At 34.1% G+C, this 9,982-nt stretch overlaps 1 protein-coding gene across 1 annotated transcript; it reads left to right on the top strand.

Moving 5' to 3' along the window:
• The first annotated feature begins 836 nt into the window (after positions 1-836).
• Positions 837-5,318, top strand: LOC127083595 (nucleobase-ascorbate transporter 6). Its single transcript, XM_051023906.1, has 15 exons — positions 837-1,068; positions 1,234-1,353; positions 1,924-2,021; positions 2,123-2,299; positions 2,551-2,651; positions 2,767-2,842; positions 2,923-2,982; positions 3,123-3,307; positions 3,591-3,687; positions 3,894-3,980; positions 4,140-4,198; positions 4,301-4,392; positions 4,463-4,540; positions 4,642-4,802; positions 4,891-5,318. Exons 2-15 carry the CDS (start codon positions 1,242-1,244, stop codon positions 5,107-5,109), a joined length of 1,602 nt encoding a protein of 533 aa, XP_050879863.1. The 5' UTR covers positions 837-1,068; positions 1,234-1,241; the 3' UTR covers positions 5,110-5,318.
• The last annotated feature ends 4,664 nt before the right edge of the window (positions 5,319-9,982 follow it).

The raw sequence follows: 9,982 nt of genomic DNA, 5'->3' as shown, positions 1-9,982 counted from the left end.
CTAAAAATTATATAAAAAAGTTGATATTTTCAGACCTGACATTTACGAAAAAAAAGGATCGATGGGTAAAGTCATTTTCTCTTTATGGAAATAGTACATTGAAAAGGCTTATGTTTCTTAACGATTTGAATAATTAATTATATTTGAGAGTCTATATTTCATTTGTTAAAGATATGATTCTTGTTGAAAGTATTTTTACGAGAGGACTTAGTAAAATTATATTTGTTTCTTTTCCTTTATTTTAAAGATGTATTTCTTTTAATGCTAATAAGTTTTTTTGTTATGCGTTTGTATTATGGGTGATTGAACCCTTATATTATAATCATTCTTATGTATCACTTTTTAGTCATTATCTCTCTATATTATACTACTCATCAATTTTTTTGTAAAGTGTGAAATTTGGATTCAAGAAAAGAGAATAATAAATAATAATCGTAGTCATAATATGAAATTTAACTTTATCTTATCTTTAAGAGTAGCTATCTTACTCCTTAAGTCCTTACCCAATAGTAACATACATACACAACAAATAATAATTCTACCACCGGTTTGGCTTCTTGATATATTATACACGATTTATAAGTTTGTATTGCAATTACATTAAAATACAAAATAGTGTGTGTACACACAAATTTCACTTACATTTTTCTGTGATGAACGTACACTTACACATGGGTATGGTATGAGAATTGATACCTACCTTAACAACTAAACATTCTTATACAACAATTTCATTTCTCATAGTATCATACAGAGAAAAAGAAAACCACAACACACAGTACAAAACAAAAACAATAAATGTGACTAATGTTTGTTGGAAAGTGAAAACCATAAACCTAGAGAGAGAGAGAGAACGAAACAGACATTGCTTATCTAGAGAGAGAAGAGAAGAAAAAGAAAAAGAAAAAGAAAAAGAATCTCCATTCATTTCTTGCTTGTTTCTATATACAACACCTTTATCATTTCATTTTTTTTACCACCATTGAGTCTCCTTTACTTCACACACTTCACTATATCTCCTCATTTTCCTTTTGACTTTAGATTAATTAACACTCTTTCACTCAAAAGGTGCTTTTTCCTTTCCCTTTTCAATTAAATTCATCAATTATTATCATTTACCACTCTCTTAAATTCATCTCTTTCTAGCTACATTTCACTATCATTGAGGATCTGGTTTTGGTTTATAGATTCATTCATTCATTCATTTTACTGTTCTTGTTTTTCATTGTTTAGAACTAGCTATGGCAGGAGGAGGTGGAGCTCCAGCTCCTAAATCAGATGAACCACAACCACATCCACCAAAGGATCAACTTCCCAACATTTCTTACTGCATTACTAGTCCTCCTCCATGGCGTTAGTCTCCTTTTTATGCTTTATATGTAAAAAATCTAGTTGTGGAAAATTTTATATTATCCTCTTTTAGTTCAGGAAAATTAGTTTATTAAAGAAATAAATTATTATTATTCTTGTTGAGAAAAAAAGAGCAAGAACTAACTTTTGTGCTGTCAATTTTTTGTTTCTATTTTGGAATATTTGTTTGGTTTGGATTTGGTTTCATACTTTTTGATTTTTTTTTTGTTGTAATTAATTCAGCATTGATTCTAAAGTTGTTCACAGTTTTTCCAGATCTAGATTGGAAATAGTTTGATTGCTACTTCCAAATTTGATCCATGAGGGTGTAAAGTATAAAGTCAAGAATTTTTGGTTGAACAATGTCATAAAGGGATTTTTAGTTATTGGAATATTTGATCAATTTTCAAATGACATATTTGTTAATTATTTGTAGTTTGTGTTGAAAACTTTAAGAATCTCCATGCCTCACTTTTCCTTAAGATTGATTGATTCCATTTGCTTTTTTTTTTTTTTATGTTAATTTTTTTCGATTAATATGATGATGACAAGTTTGAGAACATTGTGATGCAGCTGAGGCTATACTTCTTGGTTTTCAACATTTTCTAGTGATGCTTGGCACAACTGTGCTCATTCCCACTGCTCTTGTTCCTCAGATGGGAGGTGGAAATGTAAGGCGGAAGTTTTTAAATTATGATATGGAAGTGGGGAACGATATGACAATCCGGCCAAAATAAACTGTATTGAAAAATATTTCATTTGTTGCTTGCAGGCGGAGAAGGCCAGAGTTATTGAAACACTACTTTTTGTTGCTGGTATTAACACATTGGTGCAAACACTCTTTGGAAGTCGACTACCTGCAGTAATTGGAGGGTCTTATACATATGTGGCTACCACAATCTCGATTATTCTCGCTGGTCGATTCAGTGGTGAACCGGATCCGATAGAGGTAGTTTTAGAAGAACTAACTATACTAAATGATGCGTGGTTGATATGCTTAGTATATCACTTTGTATTCAAACGGCATTTTAAATCTAAATAGAGACTATGATTTGCAATCATATTGCATACCAAATTTGTATTGTGCCTCTAAAAGCTAACAATCACTCACTGCATGCATAACTTTAAGAAGCTAATTTGATTGGAACTGTTTGGTAACTTTTTTGACTTGTTTTTTGGCCTTGTTTGAAATCAATTCAGAAATTCAAGAAGATAATGAGGGCAATTCAGGGTGCTCTTATTGTTGCTTCAACTCTTCAAATAGTACTAGGCTTTAGTGGCCTTTGGCGTAATGTTGCAAGGTTGGTCTCACATTCTTACCACCAAGCCATTTTTTTTTTCGTTTGAGCGGTTTGTGCAACTAGATTTGGATCAGCCAAATGTTCTCATGTGATACAAGTTTGATTTTTTCTGCAGGTTCTTAAGTCCACTTTCAGCTGTTCCATTAGTTTCACTTGTTGGTTTTGGGTTGTACGAGTTAGGTTTTCCTGGGGTAAGCTTTTTACTACATACTTACTCATGTTTAACAATAATTGACTAAAATTTTAACATTGATGCTTCTGTTGCGTGTAGGTTGCTAAATGTATTGAGATTGGACTGCCAGAGCTTATATTGCTAGTGTTTGTTTCACAGGTAGAGTTCCTTCAAGTTGCATACACCTAGCGTCTTTAAATGCTCCTTTAATTTCACTTTTTCTAAAACTTATTTACTCTTATAGTATTATGGTTTCTATAAATATAAGTTTGTTAAACTTCTTTACACTTGCCATGCAGTATGTGCCCCACGTGTTACATTCGGGGAAAAATATCTTTGACCGTTTTGCTGTTTTATTTACCGTTGTAATTGTGTGGATATATGCTCATCTACTCACTGTTGGAAGGGCCTATAACGGTGCTGCACCGAAAACACAATCGTCCTGCCGCACTGATCGTGCCGGACTTATAGATGCCGCTCCTTGGTTAGTTGTGTGACTTATTCAATTTGACCATTAACAGCATTTTGTCTATTGCAACTGCGTACACCCCTTTAGTTTTACGAAGCTTTTGTATTTATATAGTAATTTAGAGGTTTTTAAATGACAATTGATAAACCTTGGAGCTCATCTATAATTGATATTTCTCAAGATATATTCAATTGGATCTTGGAGATATTGGTTTTATTAGTGTGAATCTACTTTCTAGGCTTTGTTTTGTCATTTGAAGCTTATTCAGAATAATTTCTCTTGTATTTTGATTTTGCAGGATCAGAGTTCCATACCCTTTTCAATGGGGAGCACCTACATTTGATGCAGGTGAAGCGTTTGCGATGATGATGGCATCTTTTGTTGCTCTTGTAGAGGTAACTTCTTTCTTAAGATATTCTCTTTTTAAATTGGTAAAAGATTTGGTTTCTGTTCAATTGTTATTCTTGTAGAAATTATCTTCTTAAATTGTATATTCTGTTATAATTAACCGGAACTATGGGGGATTTTATCATTGCAATGAAGCTTACTTATGTTGAAGTAAAATTAAGTTATATACTCACATGTTTCTTTCGGTTCACAGTCTACTGGAGCTTTCATTGCCGTATATAGGTATGCAAGTGCAACACCATTGCCACCTTCTATTCTTAGTCGAGGTATTGGTTGGCAGGTACGGACACGACTAAATCTTGCTTTTATAAATGATAATTGTAATAATGGTAAAAATTTCAAACGTGATTTGATATTAATGATGATTTTTCCCCAAGCAATCAAGTAGAACTTTCAATTTCAAGTATAATTCCTCACACGTCTTATTTATGTTTGTTAGGGAGTTGGCATTCTGTTATCAGGATTGTTCGGAACAATTACAGGATCTTCCGTGTCTGTGTAAGACAGAAATTGTTCCGTTTGTATTATTTACTAAGAGCAAACAAACATTAATTCTTATTATTAATAGAAATGAAGGTGATTTATTTGTTTTCTATACAGAGAAAATGCGGGTCTTTTGGCTTTGACACGAGTTGGCAGTAGAAGAGTTGTGCAGATATCTGCCGGATTCATGATTTTCTTTTCAATTCTCGGTAAGTCAATTAAGTGAAAATTTTGCAATTTGATACAACAATTCCTAAAATTTCTTTCATCATTATGTAGGAAAATTCGGAGCAGTTTTCGCCTCTATCCCACCTTCAATCATTGCTGCACTGTACTGCTTATTCTTTGCTTATGTTGGTATGTTTGATTTACGACAAACTCAAACATGCATGTATACTTTTAATTACTAAGATTCTTAAAAAGAAACATCATAGGATAATGTTTGCATGATTTTGTAGGTGCTGGAGGTCTTAGTTTTCTTCAGTTCTGCAACCTTAACAGTTTTAGAACAAAGTTCATATTAGGCTTCTCTATATTCTTGGGCCTGTCTATACCACAGTACTTCAACGAGTATACAGCAATCAACGGATTCGGTCCAGTCCACACCGGCGGGAGATGGGTACGGATAAGATCTATATAATATCATAACTATTTTACACTGTCAGCGTATCAAACATAAACTCATAAATTTTCCATGTACATGACAGTTCAACGATATAATCAACGTTCCGTTCCAATCAAAAGCATTTGTAGCTGGCGTAGTGGCGTATTTCCTAGACAACACTCTACATAAGAACGACTCGTCGATTAGAAAGGACAGAGGAAAACATTGGTGGGACAAGTACAAGTCATTCAAGGGTGACACAAGAAGTGAAGAGTTCTACTCATTGCCTTTCAATCTGAACAAATATTTTCCATCTGTTTAAATGTGCAGCAGCAAAAGAGGTTAAAGATAAGGAGGATTTATCTTCAGCAGATATAAGTTCTAATATCAGATTTAATCTTATTACACGCTATATAATATAGCCACCATATGAGTAGTTTCCTCCACTCTATTATAGCATTTTGTAATACATTTATTTTCTTGCCTTTGTTTATGTAAATTCTGATCAAGTAAGTGGATTGACTTGGTAAATGTGCATGCATTTTCTACTGTATTTATTTACTTATTATAGTATGCTAATCTTTTAAATATTTATTTTAGGTAGAGATAGTTGTGGAATTGAGTCCATTTCATTGTGAATAATGAGTGCATAATAGAAGAAAAAAAGTCACGTCTGATGAAAGTTTTCTAGTAAAGAGGTCACTCTACAGTAAATACCAAATAAATCAAATATTTACAATATAATATTTAAGATTTTACATTATTATATTATTGTCATTATAATTAGATTATTTAACTTCATTGCAATGGTATCTCTCAATCTCTGAATGGATGGCTAAGAATTTAAGAAAATTAGATATTTTGGAAAACATCAATACCCTCGCCAACAAACAACAAATATGCCACCTCTTCAATTTTAGGTATTCTTAAAATATTACTTTTTAAACTAATGTTATATTTTGGGACTTTTTTACCATACTAGTCCATATTTGAAATCTTAGTCCCAAACTATCATAATTTAAAAAAAATATCCTAAAATGCCCTACTTTTAACATACGAAGAAAATTTTTCGAGTGTAGAAACTCGGCCAATGGATGGCCGAGTGATTGAAGGACTTTTAAATATTTTTTTAAAGTTTTAATTAATTACTATTGTAGTACCCCAAAATTTGCCCTCTATTTTTGTTTTTTCATCTGCCTATAACTCGATATCCATCTAACCTCATTCATACCCATTCACATTCATTCATTAATGATTAACATCTGCTAACAGGTATCATGGATTCAGGGTTCGTGGTTAATAAAATCGGGGTTTTGAATTGAAGTCTATGGTATTGCGCATCATATGGATTGAAACCCTGATTCATGGCTTTGATAGTCAAAGAGCTTGCGGATGAACTGTCGTTTGGTTGATATTCACCTGGTTTGATTCATAGCCTTGACCTAAGTCGTTCGAGTCAAGATATTATGGTCTATGCTCGATTCTCCATAAGAAACACGTGTTTTTACCTGGGTCGACCGTCGTTCAACTGTTGACTTTTTGGTCAACCAGTTGATCGAAGTCGAACATCAACCTTTAAATCCCTAATCATGTAATCCATAATCGTTCCATCATTTTCGAATTAGTTTCGATTTGATTTGGGAGTTTTTTCTAATAAGCAATGGTTGCCCATTTACCTCTCATATTAAAAGTCCAACATACAGCTAAGTCCACTAATCCATTAACCTTTTAACCCATCTTTGAAATCCAAAATCCAAATTTGTGTTCATTTCAATTAACCTTTTTTACATTTTTACCAACAATTATCCATTTTCATAAACCGATTTCATAATTATCCATAACCCATATCCAATGCAATAATCCATATCCATCATCCATAAAAACAACCATAAACCATTTCATGTACAATTGCACCATTACAAAATTACTATTTCATTTACAACCATTTCAATACACATCTCAACATAAGAAACCACCTCTCTTAATCAACAACTGATATTGTACATGTCTTGCTTTTAATTTGATATTGTTTTTTTTATAAAAGAAAATTCATATAAACATGTTGCTTAGATCATAAACTGGAATGTTCATGTTAAACTTTACAAGAAGTAACCAACTGGGACAGATCATGCATTTGAAATGAAAATTAACTTCTACCTTTGTTGCCTCGAAGAACATGCCTCTTCACATCAAACTGGGTGTTGAAGTGGCCTGGTGTAAGTCCCCTGCTAGTAGTTCTGCGGCATAAGAAGACCAACCAAAATCTATTCATGAGATAGCAGCCCGAGAGAGAATGCTAAGTGAACAGCTCAAACCACTTGTGAAGTTCGGATCGGACTTCCTACCAGTTCTGATACAGGTTGTGGTCCTATTCTTAGTGGCTTGTTGCAACCGTCCATTTGCCGTAACAACCTCCAGTTATACTCAACTGCACACAAATAAGCAAAAACAAAGAGAAACCATCAGCTAATGCGTTAACATAAGTTTGCACCAAGTTAAGCATCAAGGTTGAACAATTCCAAGCTTAAAGTTCCGCCGACGTTAAAGAATAGCTAGCAAGATGGAAATCCATTTGATAACAGAAATTGGCAGAAAAGCAACTTGAAAGCTGGCAACTAACACAAAGCAATTTTATGACAGAAAATTAATTCGAATGAAAATCGAATAATCATGACAGTTCACCAAGACAGTTACAACGCATCCATCGAATGGTAATGAGATTTATCCAAATGGAACCTTGAAGAAAATCCATGCGCAAGTCATTCAATTCTTGGCCAAATGAGGTGATCTTGGACTTTTTGGAAAGGTGGGATCAAGGGGAGCAACTTTCATGTTGAACACTTTATTATTTGAAGCTTGGATCATGATGAATTTTGAGGTGGATGTTTGGAAAATCAAACATAAATGAAAATTTTCTAAGTACCAAGTCAAATGTTTACTTCTTCCACCTTGAATAACGTTTGCTATGGGATTCAAACGGAAAAAGTTCCTTCATCAAAGTTGTATCTATTTTAAACCTATTCAGTTTGGTCACAAATTTGACCTTATGTGGATTTGGCATGAAGGAGTTATGCATTTTAGAAGTTGAGGAAAATTGTTTGTTCAATGGTAATGGCCCAAAATGACCTATAATGTTTACTCTTGGCACATGCCCTTAAAATTTGAATTTGAAGTTTCTCAAAGAATCAAAGTTTGAGAGGACATCGTGAAATGGATCATGAAACTTGTATGGCCTTCATAGTATAAAAATTGAGCAAGTTATGGCCTTTGGAAATTGACAGGGCACATACAAAATAACCTATAATCTTTCACCATAAAAAATGACTTTCCAAGCAAAACTAGATCTTGACCTAAACATGAAAATTGTTTGGAATGTCATAAGGAGTAACGTTTCTCTTGTAATCATTTTCATATGACAAAAATTGTAGGAATAGGGTTAGTGAACCCTAGTTTTGACTAGTTGACTTTCTCTGGTCAACCATCATGAACAAACTTGCGAACTTGAAGCTCTCTTGATTTTTGGGGATCATGGAGGATCATATATGCATAAGATGATGTATTATGGAGTAACCTTTGAAATATTTGACCAATTGATAAAGAAACTTGTTGAGGAAGTCACACAAGATACCCAGATGAATTAGGGCTTCCAAGGCAAACAAGCTTCAAACTCTTGATGATTTCTTGATCAAAATGATAAATGAAGATCATGGGGATCCATATATGATTTCTAGAGACAATGTGAACCATTTCTTGATTGATCTCATTGCATTGAGGGTCTCAAACCCTAGATGTGAGCTTGACGAGGCATTGATGGATGTACACACTACCTACAAAAGAGGTAAAGCTATACATAGACATGCTTTTTGGCATTTTGGTTAGTGAACAAAGAAAAATAAAGTATGATACAATTAAATGTGATTGGTGATCTCTCCCAATGTAAAACCAATGAATGACGGGTAAGGAGGATGCCAGGGTGTGATCCCAAAGCCAATGCAAGTGATGAGATAGCATGAGGGATCTTATGGTCAAAATTGGGGTCTTACAGCTGCCCTTATTTAAGGACATTCTAACTGAGGATATGAAGGTTAAAACCTTCATATCATCTCAGTAGAATGGACTTAAATAAAAACATATAGAAACAAATTTTGGTCTCTCAGAGAACTCATGATGCATATGATATGAACGTTAAAATAATTTTTATGGGGAATATATTGCCACAAAGGAAAAGAATCCGGAGAGACTGAAAATCGACAGGAGCACAATTTATTCCATAACGAAAAATCACTGAGGGGACAAAGACTCCGGGGATAACAAACTATGTGTATGCCAGGTTACGACTTAAAAAATTGCTGGAGACACGAGGGGATTTCCATGAAAATAAATCAATGGAAGGACTCAGTTGGGGATAATGGGGAACTCTGCAGGGGAAACAGGTAGATCAGAACAAAGCTGAAATACTCGAATCAAACGGGAAAAGGCGATTCCACTAAGGGAATACGCACTCAAACTCAATTGGGGAAGAATGAACTTCAACGCAGGAGTACCGGAAATATATTATCTATTACCTATTACTGGGTAGGAAGATAATATTTTCTGACAGAGGAACATTCGTTATCGGTTAGGGTAAACATATCAAAGATGACTCGCTAAAGAGAAATAGGTGTATTCATTACTTGTTACTGGGTAAGCATAGCCTGCTGGGGAAAAGATCAAATAGGATTTACAACTACCGGTTACTGGGCAGAAGACCAAAGAGAGAGTATCCGTCACTGGTTAAAGTGAACATATCAAGGATAACCCAAAGGAAGAATATCCGTCATTGGTTAGGATGAACATATCAAGGATAGAATGCTAGGGAAAATAGGAATTATATCTATCAGTTACTGGATAGAATACCAAAGAGAGAATATTCGTCACCGATTAGGATGAACATATCAAGGATAGACTCAGAGGGGAAAGATAAAAATAGGAATTACAACTACCAGTTACTGGGTAGGATACCAAAGAGAGAATATCCGTCACCGGTTGGGGTGAACATATCAAGGATAAACTCAACAGGGGAAAGTAGGAATTACAACTACCGGTTACTAGGTAGAATACCGAAAAAGGTGAGAAAATCCGTCACCGGTTAGAGTGAACATATCAAGGATAATGTAGCGGTAAATTCATGATCATCAAGCTATGGATAAGCTAGA

The sequence above is a fragment of the Lathyrus oleraceus genome, chromosome 5 (genome assembly GCF_024323335.1).
Source record: "Lathyrus oleraceus cultivar Zhongwan6 chromosome 5, CAAS_Psat_ZW6_1.0, whole genome shotgun sequence".
Taxonomy (NCBI): Eukaryota; Viridiplantae; Streptophyta; class Magnoliopsida; order Fabales; family Fabaceae; genus Lathyrus; species Lathyrus oleraceus.
Note: the sequence above shows the minus strand (reverse complement) of the source record. Positions and strands in the feature narration are given on the sequence as shown.

Bases quoted from the DNA above. Each gene is read 5' to 3' on its own strand.
- LOC127083595 (XM_051023906.1), top strand. From the start codon at position 1,242: ATGGCAGGAGGAGGTGGAGCTCCAGCTCCTAAATCAGATGAACCACAA. The intron at 2,022-2,122 runs GTAAGGCGGAAG...TGTTGCTTGCAG, and splicing joins CTCAGATGGGAGGTGGAAAT to GCGGAGAAGGCCAGAGTTAT. The intron at 3,981-4,139 runs GTACGGACACGA...TATGTTTGTTAG, and splicing joins GTCGAGGTATTGGTTGGCAG to GGAGTTGGCATTCTGTTATC.